Raw genomic sequence first — 15,054 nt, 5'->3', positions numbered from 1 at the left:
CGCGTTTTTCTTATGAAATGTACGTGGAAATTGGCGGACAATTAAAACACAACATAAGGGTTCAATGACTGCAATGAATCTTGGGAACACAGTGGTATTGTGTGTAGAGGGTTGTCTACGTTCTATTCTCACCTGACTGTTGCTCATTGCAGACCAACTCTCCCGCACGACAAGAAAAAATGTTGTATATCCATCTACAATGAAATATAAATTATTTGTATTTTTTTTTAGCTTTTATCCTTTATAATCAACAATACGGTTGGTTATACATCGAGTCAGTGCCTGAAAATTATTTAATTTCAAATCATTTAACTAACCAGCTAATATTCATTAAGAATATAGACAAAACATGTATTAATGTAATTGTCTATTGGCAAAATAACAACATGAATTATCAATTTGCCACTTCTATAAATCAATTACTTAAAAAAATCACAAATCCCTTTACTCTACTCTTACTCTAATATATGTATCATGATACACTATGATTCATTATTACTTAATACAAAAATATATTTAAAAATACAAAACAAAATAACTCCACATGATGTTTCTCTCTCTGTGCCATTTAGTGCTCTCAGACGTGTGTCTTTAATCATTTCTGTGCATGGCTGCATAATGTAATGCCGAAATACACAATAATATGTTTTGAATTTTAAAAAGTAAATTAAAATAAATCATGATCGTTTTCTAAAGCATGTTTTCATGGGTGTTAATCGCTTCATTTTTGTTGGAAGAAAAAACAACTATCACACTGTGATAAGGGCTGAAGGTGAACACAGCGAAGACGTATTGGTATTGGATGAGAAACCGAACCGTGTATTGGTCCAGTAACATTATGTAAACTGCAATTACAAGAAACTGCACCGATGCAGATGTCATATCATTGCAATCTGTCAATAAATGCACACACACACACACCTTGTACTCTCTGATGTTCGCTCTGCTCGGCGCCTTGCGGATTTAAAAACGCGCTGAATCCATGCTGACTCAGATGAGGGGAGGAGCCGAAACTTGACGCAGCTTGCCGCCATTTCAAATGAGTTTTTAAAGGGGACTGATGCAATCACAAATTAATTAATCAAATAATTTTTTAGGGGGGCTGGGCAGAAGCGAACAAAATCGTCAATTCATTGAGTTTACTTCAACTGTATTACCACAGTCAAAACTTTTTGGAAGTCTTATATGCTCCAGATTATAAACCCTACCGGATAAATAAATACAATAAGTAAACATTATATTTTTTTTAAATACATAAATATACATATATTCATATACATTATATTTGTTTGTTTTGTTCTTTACACAGGCTATGTGGATGTAATCTCACTGCTCAGTCCTGTGGAAGTTTGTCTTCAGCTCTACAATCCTCAAAATCAAACATCCTGAGAGAGCTGGACCTGAGTAACAATGACCTGAAGGATTCTGGAGTGAAGCTTCTTTCTGATGGGCTGAAGAGCCCAAACTGTCAGCTGGAGATACTGAAGTAAATGGTTCTCAATCAAATAAATTAATAAAATATTTAGAGTGTTTATCAAATTGTAAAGCTTGTGATGTAATTAGATATAAAAACACAGCATGGCAGTATGTTCATTTACACGCAAGCAGCTCTTGATCCAGTGTTTTCAGTAGCTGGATTTCCATCCAAACCTGCAAATGTAACTTATGCACAATATTGGAATAACACACAAAACATTTGTAAACAAGCACCATTTACATTCAACCAGGGGCGTTTCTAGGATTTCCATTTTAGGGGGGCTCAGCCCCCAATAAGGGTATGATTAAAAAAAATATTATTTGACTATTAGAATAGGGTTGTATACTGCTAACCTATTGCAATCCACTATTCCATTGTATTCCCTGTATTTCATATATGGGAGCAGTAGTACTGACTGAACCATATACAACACTGTAAAAAAATTTAAAAATTTAGATGTGACCAGTCACTAGAAAATTTTGGGTTGTTTGTTTGGATATTTTCTTACAATAAAGACTTCCTGATTAATTATTAGGACATTCATGTTTATCCTTTGACGATATCACTGCTTTTTCTTATGAAATGTACGTGGAAATTGGCGGATGTCAGTGACCAGTCAAGCCCGGTCCCATCCATCTCACAACGATCACGTTCACCTGAATACTAATCACCCACATCTGTTCATCATCAGCAACCTCATCACAGGAAACAGTATAAAACACTCACCACAGCCCCAGTTCGGTGTCAAGCCTCCAACAGGAACGGATCCTAAAGTGTTGTCTCCTGATCGACTGAAGCCCCGCAGATCTTGAAATGTAACGTTTACTCACCTTTGTAACACTAACCTCTGTGTCATTGTGCTACTGCCCCCAGGATTCCTGAGCATTACACCGTGGTCTGAAATCCAGCTATCTTCTGAGTCTTCTGTATGTTTCTCCGAGCTGGTTTGATAACTTCCATGTCTGAAGGTGAAGGAAACAAGTATCAGCGAACTGTGACTGTGTTGCTTTGACATATCTGCAAGGGACGTACTCACCCGCCTTTAACCCTGCACTTAGTGATCTGCACCGAATCGGCACCTGAAATCACTGTCTGCTTACCCTGCCTGCACTATCTTGCAAATAAAGAACTGTACGTGGATTCACTTACCTCTGACTGTCGTCTGTGTCCTGACAGAAGGCTTGACCAACACAGCAATGAATCCGGCACAGCGCGAAGACAGTGCTTCCGCAAACCCCGTTCCCACGCTGGCCGGGCGGAGGATTGCAACGGGTTTCTGCTGCAATGTTCGCTCGCTCTTGAACAACATGCTCATCAATATCCCACAGAAAGATCCAAGATCTCATTCATCATCCAGCAGCTTTCCGGGGCAGCGTTGCGATGGGCAGAGGTGCTGTGGTTCCAGGAGACAGAGATTACCTCGTCTGTGCATTTTCATAAATCATTTCAAGGAAGTGTTTGGACGCCCTGTAGGCGATTCCTCTGTCAGCAATCAACTATTACAGTTACGTCAAGGCAAAAGATCGGTATCTGAGTACTCCCTGGAATTTCGAACCCTAGCAGCGGCAAGTGGGTGGAATGAAAAAGCCCTCATTACGGTCTACCGAAGAGGATTAAATCCCACGCTTCGTCTCCAGCTCGCCATTTATGATGACAGTTTGGGATTAGAAAAGTTCATGCAACAAGCTCTCCGAGTCCATCTAAGATCGCAATCCTGCTACCGAGAGGTTCACGCCCCAGTCCCCGTTCCACACCAGAGGATATCCAACGAATCCCCAGAACCCGAGTCGGGGAAAATGCAGGTGGAAACCCGTAAGCTGTCCCAAGCAGAGCGCAACCGCCGACGAGAACTGGACCTATGCCTCTACTGCAAAAGCGAGGGACATGTGTTACGAATGTGCCCGTCTTGTCCTCCCCAATTAATGGTGAGCTCAGTCCTTTATCACCCTTCCGTTTCAACCCTGTTAACCATAGGTGTCACTCTCAGGTCTGGAGATTTCGATGTTGCAGTCACAGCCATCGTGGACTCTGGGTCAGCAGGCAGCTTTATCTCAGGAAACCTTGTCAAAACACTCAAACTCCAAAGAACCCGTACCTCCAAGCTGTACTCCATCCATGCAGTGACTGGTGAAACAATCAACAAGGGGTATGTGACTTTTCAAATAACACCAATCACCCTCTGTGTTGAAAATATTCATCAGGAGTTGTTTGCCCCGTTCGTTCTTGAAAATAGCCAAGCCGAGGTAATTAAGGGACCTCACTGGCTCATTCAACACCAACCCACGATAGACTGGAAAACTAGGAAAATTTTTAACTGGGGTTGCACCTGCATAACTACTAGCCTCACACCCTCCCCCCAACCCGAACCTGTGTCCGTAAATTCAACATCCATTGAAAGCCCCCAAGAAAATCTGTCTGTTACCATTCCTCCATGTTATTCATCCTATGCAGACGTGTTCAGTCCTACAGCAGCCTCCAAGTTACCGCCACACCGACCTTGGGATTGTGCAATTGACTTGATCCCAGATGAAACCATTCCCAAGGGTCGGATCTACTTGTTGTCCATCCCAGAAAACATGGCCATGCGTGAATACACTGAAGAGGCTCTGAGACAAGGATACATCAGACCGTCCACCTCCCCAGCTGCCGCCAGTTTTTTCTTTGTCCCAAAGAAGGATGGGGGTTTACGGCCCTGCATAGACTATCGGGCCCTGAATAAAATCACTGTAAAATTTAGCTACCCACTCCCGCTAGTGCCATCCTCCCTTGAACAACTCGGTAACGCCTGCCTGTTCACCAAACTGGACCTCAGGAGTGCATACAATTTGATCAGAATTCGTGAATGAGATGAATGGAAGATGGCGTTCATCACCCCTGCAAGTCATTATGAATATCTGGTAATGCCGTACGGCCTAGTAAACGCCCCTGCTGTATTCCAGAGTTTCATGGATGAAATCCTCCGAGAGTTCCTGAAACCGCTTCATTCTTGTATACATTGATGATATTCTCATCTTCTCCAATAACCAAACGGAACATCAACATCATGTCTCGCAAGTGCTCCAACGACTCCGAGAATTCTCCCTGTTCCTGAAGGCGGAAAAGTGCATATTTCATCAGACTTCCATTCGAGTTCTTAGGTTACCACTTCAGTGCGGAAGGAGTCAAGATGGATGACTGTAAAACCCAAGCCATTACCTCCTGGCCCACTCCCAAGTCAACCAAGCACTTACAGAGATTCCTGGGTTTTGCAAACTTTTACCGTCAATTCATAAACAAGTACAGCATGATCACAACGCCATTAACATCACACCAGAAAGGAAAGCCAAAGACCATTCACTGAACCCCCAAAGCTGAACACGCTTTCCAAATGCTTAAAAACCGCCTTTACCACTGCTCCGCTGCTCCAGCACCCAGATTCTGAGAAGAAATTCATTGTGGAAGTGGACGCTTCAACGACAGGCGTTGGGGCTATCCTGTCACAATACCCCGAAAACTCATCCAAACCTATGCCTTGTGCCTTCTTTTCCCGAAAGTTATCATCAGCTGAAAGAAACTACGACATTGGCAACCGGGAACTCTTAGCTGTGAAACTCGCCCTGGAAGAATGGAGACACTGGTTGGAAGGGGCCAGGCATCCATTTCTCGTCCTTACCGAAACACAAGAATCTCCAGTACCTGAAGGAAGCCAAGAGACTTAACCATTGCCAAACACGATGGGCTCTGTTTTTTACCCGGTTTCATTTCCAGATAGCCTACCATCCAGGATCAAAGAACACGAGGGCAGATACTCTGTCCCGCCTCCACGCTCTCGAGGAAACCAGAGAAGAACCTGAGCCCATTTTACCCACCAAGTTATTTGTCAATCCCATCCAGTGGAACCTCGACGAACAGATCCGTGAGCTATCACAAGACCTGCCCGTTCCTCCAGAATGTCCCGCAAATAAGATCTATGTACCTGAACATCTCCGCACTTTCCTCATCTCCTCCGCTCCACTCCTCCAGTGGAACAGGTCACCCCGGCATCAACAAAACATGCTCCACACTTCAACAAAAGTACTGGTGGCCAGGAATGCTGATCGATATCAAGACGTTTGTTCAAGGGTGCACACTCTGCGCCATAAGCAAGGTACCACGCCAGTTACCCTCCGGAAAACTAGTCCCTTTACCCATCCCTCATCGCCCTGGTCCCACATTGGAATTGACTTTGTCACTGACCTTCCAGTCTCAGACGGAAACACATGCATCCTAGTAGCCATCAACCGATTCTCCAAAGCGTGCAAACTGATCCCTCTGAAATCCCTGCCTACCGCCTTTGACACAGCTGAGTTACTCTTCGAGCATGTATTCCGCAATTTTGGCATCCCTGAAGACATTGTGTCAGATAGAGGGCCCCAGTTTATCTCTTGGGTATGGCGGGCATTCTTCACCCTCCTTAATGTCACCATTAGCTTAATTTCCGGTTACCATCCACAGACAAACTGGCAAATGGAGCGAAAGATTCAGGACATCAGCCGTTTCCTCAGAACGTTCTGCCACTCCAACCAACATCTCTGGAGCCGCTACTTAGTCTGGGCAGAATACGTTCAAAATTCCCTCCGGCAAGCATACACAAACATGACTCCATTCCAGTGCATCTTAGGCTATCAGCCCCCACTGTTTCCCTGGTCCGGTGAACCCTCCGAAGTCCCCGCCGTAAATACCTGGATGCAAGACAGTGAAAGAGTTTGGGATCCGGCACATCACCACCTTCAACAGGCAATAAACCACCACCGACTCTTTGCTGATACTCACCGTCGCCAAACTCCCCACCAACCAGCCTGGGCAACTAATATGGCTCTCCACTCGTGACATTCGATTGAAGCAACCTAAGCTAAGCCCCAAGTACATCGGTCCCTTCCCAGTGGAAAAACAAAACAACCCAGTCACTTACCGACTTCGCTTACCTGCCCAGTATCGGATACACCCCACCTTTCATGTCTCCCTATTGAAACCTCATCACTCACCTGTTTCTGTTCCCTCTGTAGACCTGGTCCCTGACGAAACCCCCCCGGTAACACCCGTAGAAACCAAGCTCATCTACACAGTAAAGGAGATACTGGACTACCGACGTCGTGGTGCTAGACTTAAATATCTGGTAGACTGGGATGATTATGGTCCAGAAGAAAGGTGTTGGGTACCTCGTCATGATATCCTTGATCCTAATATGCTCACCGAATTCCATGCTCAATACCCAGGAAAACCAGCTCCTAGACCCCGTGGCAGACCCCCACGACATCGGAGGGCAAGGTCCGCTGACGCGGAGCCTGGAGGGGGGGGGTAATGTCAGGGACCAGTCAAGCCCGGTCCCATCCATCTCACAACGATCACGTTCACCTGAATACTAATCACCCACACCTGTTCACCAACAGCAAACCTCATCACAGGAACAGTATAAAACACTCACCACAGCCCCAGTTCGGTGTCAAGCCTCCAACAGGAACGGATCCTAAAGTCTTGTCTCCTGATCGACCGAAGCCCCCACAGATCTTGAAACGTAACATATACTCACCTTTGTAACACTAACCTCTGTGTCATTGTGCTACTGCCCCCAGGATTCCTAAGCATTACCCCGTGGTCTATAATCCAGCGATCTTCCGAGTCTTCTGTATGTTCTTCGAGCTGGTTTGATAACTTCCGTGTCTGAAGGTGAAGGAAAACAATTATCAGCAAACTGTGACTGTGTGGCTTTGACATATCTGCAAGGGATGTACTCACCCGCCTTTAACCCCGCACTGAGTGATCTGCACCGAATCGGCACCTGAAATCACTGTCTGCCTGCACTTGTCTTGCAAATAAAGAACTGTACGTGGATTCACTTACCTCTGTCTCTCGTCTGTGTCCTGACAGCGGACAATTAAAACAACATAAGGGTTCAATGACTGCAATGAATCTTGGGAACACAGAGGTATTGTGTGTGAGAGGGCTGTCTACGTTCTATTCTCACTTGACTGTTTCATTTCAAATCATTTAACTAACCAGCTAATATTCATTAAGAATATAGACAAAACATGTATTAATGTAATTGGCTATTGGCAAAATAAAAACATGAATTATCAATTTGAAAACTTCTATAAATCAACTACTAAAAAAAAATCACAAATCCTTTAATCTACTCTTACTCTAATATATGTATCATGATACACTATGATTCATTATTACTTAATACAAAAATATATTTAATAATACAAAACAAAATAACTCCACATGATGTTTCTCTCTCTGTGCCATTTAGTGCTTTCAGACAATGTGTGTCTTTAATCATTTCTGTGCATGGCTGCATAATGTAATGCTGAAATACACAATAATATGTTTTCAATTTTAAAAAGTTAAATTAAAATATATCATGATCGTTTTCTAAAGTATGTTTTCATGGGTGTTAATCGCTTCATTTTTGTTGGAAGAAAAAACAACTATCACACTGTGATAAGGGCTGAAGGTGAACGCAGTGAAGACGTATTGGTATTGGATGAGAAACAGAACCGTGTATTGGTCCAGTAACATTATGTAAACTGCAATTACAAGAACTGCACCGATGCAGAATGCAGATGTCATATCATAGCAATCTATCAATAAATGCACACACACACCTTGTACTCTCTGATGTTCGCTCTGCTCGGCGCCCTGCGGATTGAAAAACGCGCTGAATCCATGCTGACTCAGATGAGGGGAGGAGCCGAAACTTGACGCAGCTTGCCGCCATTTCAAATGAGTTTTTAAAGGGGACTGAACCGATCACAAATTAGTCCAATGAGTCAAAGCGAACAAAATCGTCATTTCCTGATAAACTGGCACTATACATCACTAAGAAAAGTAGAAGAAGCTACTGAATATAATTATTTTCATATATAATAATTTACTTGCACCTCAGAACAAGCAGACGAAACAATGAATGCGGTTATTGCTTTCGGAGGTGGATGCTACTGTTTTGGGATCGCAGCTTCAGTCGTTTAACAGTTCTGAGAGGCAAAAATACAGAAATACTTTGATGACAGACTTTGCTCAGGCATTTCCGAATGACCATAACAACATTTTAGATGCTGTGAAATGAGATCGGTCCGCTGTTTAGTCAGGATTTACCGTCCCATAGCGCAGTCACATGACTTTTTTGATGCGCTTGGAGGAATTTATTCTCAAAATGAATTTCCAGCTCCCATTATTCACATTAACCCTTTTTTGCACAAGTCAAAAACTACCTCAAGGGAGCGTAAAAACTTTTTTGCGAAATAAGGCATTTTTATTTGAAATTCAGCATTTCCATCACTCAATTCTGATGCGATACTTCAAAATGTGCATAAAAACAGGGTGATGTGGATGAAAAACCCAGCTAGGGTCTCTAAGTGGCTTGGTTCACAGTAAATTCTGCTCCACACAAACTCCATTTTATGCAAGAACTACCTACTGTAGCCAAAGCACAATAAACTCATTTAGCCTTTTCCAAGGCCCATATTTACAAAATATAGACCTCTAGGAATCCATACTCAGGTCTCATGAGATCAAATCAATCATTTCAGATCTAACATGTGCGGCTAGAGGAGGAGTACAGTGAGAGTGCCTGGTTCCCACAGTGGAGATTGGTGGCAGTAAAGCTCTTATACAGGAATGTATGAGTGCTGAATGTTTTTTTTTTTTAATCAATGCTATCATGAATTCACACAACTTGAAACAGAACATGCTACCCGCTCCTCATGTGCTTGCATTGGTGGGCATTTTTTCAACATGACAATGACGATATGTATTCTCCCAAGGTGAAAGGACAGTAGAAAGTGATGTCAAATAGATGTAAATAGAAAGTGATGTCAAAAGTCTAGATTTTTTTCTTAACAAGTGTTGTTTCAACGGTAACAACAGTGAAACAACTCCACTGGACAGCCATTTCCATCATTTTATTTATGTTTACATGGTGTTTTAGCTTTTTTGTTTTGTTTTGTTTTTATATCATTGACATCATATACTGATAGTGACATTATTGCATTTCTAATGAGGGATGTTTATTTTTAATAAAGTAAACATTCACACATGACCACATAAGAGATGTCACATGGATTATTGCTGTATTTGTAGATTGTCTGGCTGTATGGTGACAGAGAAAGGCTGTCATTATGTGTCTTCAGCTCTGAGTTCAAACCCCTCCCACCTAAGAGAACTGGATCTGAGCTACAATCACCCCGGAGATTCAGGAGTCAAGTTTCTCTCTGAAAAACTGGAGGACTCAAACTGCTCATTGGACAAACTGAAGTATGTCAAGCATGATGTATTATTATCTCAATTCCTCAGTGTCTAGTGTGTGTGTGTGTGTGTGTGTATGGGTGTCCTTTTTTTAAAAGAGAACCAGATTAAATGTGTGTGTATGTGTGTGTATGTATATATATATATATATATATATATTTATATATATATTTATATATATATATATATATATATATATATATATATATATATATATATATATTTATTTATATATATATATATATATATATATATATATATATATATATAAGAGTTTGGTTCCAAAACACGATAAACGCCATTTTTTTTAAAAATTGAGTTCCTGCCAAAATCAGTATTGTACCTGGTCGGTATTGAAAAGTCCATTTTTAATTTTATGCCAAATGCAATATCCAGCGTGCTATTCTGTCATGTTTTCTCCCTGTCTTTCCAAACCGCGACAAACACCAGTCTCCCTTCTCTGAAGAATGCGATATATCCGCTCAACCAATCACAGCGCATCATTCCACGCATTTGTAAACAGTAACTGACAAGCTACGCAATATCGCGTTCATATTAATCGCAGATGAATCACCTTCAATTATAAACTCAGTATTGTGTAGCTTGTCAGTGATCTACAGCTTTGTGTAAATGCAGGTCCACTCTGAAAGCATGTGATGGAGATTTATTACTAGTCACAGAACCAGCTTTACTGACGAGATGAGCATAACAATCACATGAGACTTATCATGCAGCCCTAAAAAAAGGGAATAAGTTTGACGGCATTGATGAACCTGTGGTGGTTTCTGCAGTGGGGAAGAAATGTAAGCTATTAATAAGATTAGTACTGACCAAGTTCAGAGGCTGCCATATGTGGATCAACTTACTTTGTTGTTTATTTTCTTTGGTGTTACAGTTTCAAAATGAAAAATTAATAATATAATTATGTATTAATTTCTAATATTTGTAAACATATTACATTCAGTACATATATATTTATATATATATATTTGAATTTTTAAACATTCAAATACTGAACAGAAATTGGAGACTGAAAAATGTAAAAATCAATGCAACTTAAAAACTGTGACAGTATAAATTCACTTGCAAAAATGAGCAGTATATTCAGATGACATAACACCTACTTCAGAAAAATAAGAATTTTATTGACATTGACAAAAGAACAGAGTGCACATAAACTGCACAATTAAAACATAAATCAAACCAGCAACTTTACTGAAATTGCTATTATGAATACTAAAGGATGATGCTAAAACCTGAAAAGTAATTCTTGAAGAGAAGTTTTTTTTTTAATTAATGAAATAAAGTAAAAAAATTAGAGTTGTCTAATAGAGAGGGTGAAAGAAGAACATCCACCCTGCCCCTGATTCCTTCAAGATTTTTTATGGATTTATATAATGGTGTTTTTTCGTAAAGTAAAGGCAGTGGCAAAATTAACATGACAATACTTTACAATTTTTTTTTCTTGCAAATGCAAACTGTATCAAAATTGGTGTTTTTGGAGTGTGTGTGTGTGTGTGTGTAGTTTAATTTGTAGAACAAAAATATCAAAGTATTGTCATGTTAATTTTGCCACTGCCTTTACGAAAAAAACACCGTTATATAAATCCATAAAAAATCTTGAAGGAAGCAGGGGCAGGGTTTGATGTTCTCCTTCACCCTATCTATTAGACAACTTAGTCTCCTTTTTCTTCAGTTGAAACCTCAGTTCCGCCGACTTAGAATTGATGGCCTGTCCCAGGTGTCCAGTAGTTGCCTTTTCATGGCGTTTCATGACAGAATCTGCCAAAAAAAAAAAAAAAAAAAGAAAGATAAAGAAGATATTTGGATTAGTCAGTTGTTACTTGACATGATTCTGGTCAAGTGTTTGTACCCTTAACCCTTAAGGTCACTGCACACTATAGTCAGATATTTTTGCACATTAAAAAATAAATTCGACCTCATGTTGTGTCAATCACGTTTACACAATGCCTCCGGAACTTGTGTCCATCATAAAAAAAAAATACTGGCTCTTAACCACTGAAAGAATACTAGGACATAAGATGCGTTTCCACCACAACTCCTTTACCCAGAAACTAGGGACTTTGGGCTGGTACTCGGTGTTTTTCCACCGCAGCAAACAGGATCTAAATAAAGTTCCGGAAAGAAAAATGCCCCTCAGAAAGTTCCTGCTGGTGAGGTAGTACTTTTTTCAAAGGTCCGGGCAGGACTTGCGCGCTAAACATGCTGATTTGTTGAGTTCCGATGGTCGCTAAGAAGATAGGACGCAATGAAACCCTGTGGTCATTGTGGTTTCTCCTTTGGTCGCACTCATGGAGGACCAAGTAAAAGAAGCAACCGAAATGGGCATCACGGCGATGCAACTCGGCGTGCACAGCGAGGTGGACATAACCAGCGGTCGTTGTCAGCTCCTTTTCGGAAGCCCCGAATCCTGGCTGCTGAACAAGAACTGGAGGGACATGCTAGGCTCCGATGTTTTTTCAAGCCAACATAATGGCTATCGTCGTGGATGAAGTTCATCTCATTTACAAATGGTTAAGATTAATCTGACTGTCTGACTTAGAAAATATCTCATAACATAGTGACATGAAGCAAATGTTGTAAAAAATATATTGTACCTAACTTAGTCCCGATGTAAGTTACGTCTGTAAAGTCAGTTTTGTGCAATCATAACGAGAGTCTCGGTGTAGTGAAATAACAAAAAGTTCAAACATTCTCATTTACTATATTATTTATAACAGGGGTCAAGCTGCAAAAGGGTGGACGACATTTCGTGAGAGCTTCGCCAAGTTGGGAGGACTTAGATCCTAGTTAAAGCTGGTATGTGTGTACACAACAGTACCCTTCCTGTATGTGCATTGTTCGATGTTTTCTACACTAAGTCTAACACACCTGTTTATGTTAAACCAGTTGCATACAGCAGGTGTGTGAATTTCTACATGTATTTTTAATAGTGTGACCAGAAGGTCAAAGCCGTCGCTGAGTTAGCTTCAAACAAGTCTGACGCTTTGTTATACTCACACACCATACCCATACTGGAAGTCTCTGTACCCCTTATAATTGATGTACTTACGTCCCTCGTTATTTAGATGTTATTGTCTAGGAATATTATTAGACGTAACAAAAGTTTTGCATGTGTGTCAATATAGTGACGAGAATCTGTTATTGGAAAGGAACAGACAACCATCCATAACTGAGTTGAAAGAGTTTTAATTCTTCCACTACAATAAAGTGAAGTAGTAACAAAGGGAAAAATAATAATGAAGAATAATAAAGCAATGAATATTTACAATTAGTACAACGTAGCAAGAGTAACCAGAGCAACAGACAATCTGGGGAAGAGGAAGGAGCAAAAGAGTGGTGCTTAAATCAAAAAACTGAATATAACAAAAAGCCCCTTTAACTAAAGTTAAAGAACTAAACTAACTATATCAACAAAAAGGTAGAAAGAAACATCTTCAGCGTACAAGACGCTATAACTAAACTATACTAACTAAAACAAAAACATACATAATTAGCACCACTCCTAACACTAGTGCATCTAATACATCTCCGTAACTACGTGTGCAAATGTAAGTCGCGACCTGCTTACCCTGGCTCACAACCTCTCCCGTCAGTCTACACAATGTTAAACGATGAACTGAGATGAAGATTTCATGACAGCAACAAACATTTTGCAGGCACTGCAAACACGTAAGCTACCAAGGGTAACACAATACGCCTTCAAGCACAAACAAAGAGAACTGATCTAACTGCAAGATCACAAAAGCAGCGAGCCCCGAACAATAGTCAGTCGCTCAGACTGGTCTCTCGAACAAGAGAACCGTCTTCACAGAGTGTGCAAACTCTTTTCCCAACCCAGAGTCTGTCTTCATTCCCCCGCCATTGAAGTTAGAGCCATTCATAAACTACCCGGCGACAGGCGATTGGTGGCGCGATCCCAGACGTCAGCATCCTAGGTCAGCTGATTGACAGGCGGACGCTCCAATCGAGCTTCACACCTGAAACAAATAAAGTACACAAACATACATGACAAGCCTATGCAACAACATACGCACAAACAAAAATTACGAAGCGCGGCGTACGTAACAATGTATCTTTTTTTAGTAAATGTATGTACGGCCATTACAAATGAATAGAAGATGCTACTCATCATTTTGTATTTAATGATTACTTAATGTTTGCTTATTGTCCTTCTATATATTCCAGGTACACCTATACTTGCATTGACTGCATCTGCTGATCGGGAATCCAGAGCAGGGTAATGAAGCAGCTGCAGATGGACAATCCAACTACTTTGGCTATGAGCCCTAACAGAACAAACATCAGACTGGATCTGATCAAAGTCCCTGCTCATTCCATGACTGCCTAGACTGGATTGTGAGGGATGTAAAAGAAAAAAGGTTTCTCCATGTTGCCAGTTATTATTTACTGCAAAACTGTCAAACAGGTTGGGAGAGTGTTCTGCCATTTGAATGGGGGAACTCGGTGAAGATTCCTGGGTTGACAGAGATCCTGAGAAAAAGATTGAAAACCTAGGCATGTTCCACAGCCAGACACTCCCTCACAAGAAGAACAGAGTGCGGTCATCTCTGAGCGGACAGGGTAGCTGTAGAGTTGTTGTGGCTACAACAGCTCTTGGGATGGGCTTAAATGTTCCAAACATATCACACATTGTGATGTATGGGTTACCAGACGGTGTGGAAGCCATGGTTCAGCAGGTCGGGAGGGCAGGCAGAAGTGGGTTGCAGACCCAGTAGTTAAGACAGTACTTGAGACTGGAGTCAGTAGTTGTCTTAGGAAAGCTTTGTGCTGCCATCTTGAGGAAAACACCACATCTGTCAATCCTGGACATCTGTGCTGCACCTACTGCCATTCTGTTTGTTCTTGTGAACCTGAAGGTTGTGGGGAGCCAACCCCAAAATATGAACATTTTAAAAGGGTTATTTCTTCGCCTGACAAATGTAGACTGGTCACAAATGAGGACAAACGTTTGATCAGGGACCTGTTACATAATTACAGGGCTAGTTTACTTCCGGACCATACGCATCTTTACACGGTTGGCACAGCCTGTACTGGATTTGGAGATGAGCTCATCAATGCGGTTTTAGAACACTGCACACACACATATTTGACCTGAACTACGTTACACATAATCTCCCTGTATTCAAACTGGAACATGCAAAGGAAATAATAAGAATTCTTGATGAGGTTTTTGATGACATCGAGCAGAGTCACACTACTTTGTTTACTGACAGTGTTGTTCAGGTTGACATGGACTACACAGGTTACTTTGATGAAGATCACGAGGA

General features: G+C 41.2%; 1 protein-coding gene and 1 long non-coding RNA gene across 2 annotated transcripts in view; both read left to right on the top strand.

The window, feature by feature from the left end:
• The window catches only part of LOC109109199 (NACHT, LRR and PYD domains-containing protein 12-like), a 45,020-nt gene extending 35,223 nt beyond the window's left edge, over positions 1 to 9,797 (top strand). The window contains exons 7-8 of the mRNA XM_042722590.1: positions 1,310 to 1,486; positions 9,578 to 9,797. Of these exons, the coding sequence (XP_042578524.1) occupies positions 1,310 to 1,486; positions 9,578 to 9,797 (397 nt within the window). The remainder of the gene's footprint in view (positions 1 to 1,309; positions 1,487 to 9,577) is intronic.
• A 1,836-nt stretch (positions 9,798 to 11,633) lies between these two features.
• LOC122136953 lies at positions 11,634 to 14,411 on the top strand. The gene is made up of 3 exons (XR_006154431.1): positions 11,634 to 12,276; positions 12,484 to 12,562; positions 13,952 to 14,411. It is a non-coding gene; the product is annotated as an uncharacterized LOC122136953 (long non-coding RNA).
• Positions 14,412 to 15,054: the final 643 nt, after the last annotated feature.

The sequence above is a fragment of the Cyprinus carpio genome, chromosome B4 (genome assembly GCF_018340385.1).
Source record: "Cyprinus carpio isolate SPL01 chromosome B4, ASM1834038v1, whole genome shotgun sequence".
NCBI classification, from domain to species: domain Eukaryota; kingdom Metazoa; phylum Chordata; class Actinopteri; order Cypriniformes; family Cyprinidae; genus Cyprinus; species Cyprinus carpio.
Note: the sequence above shows the minus strand (reverse complement) of the source record. Positions and strands in the feature narration are given on the sequence as shown.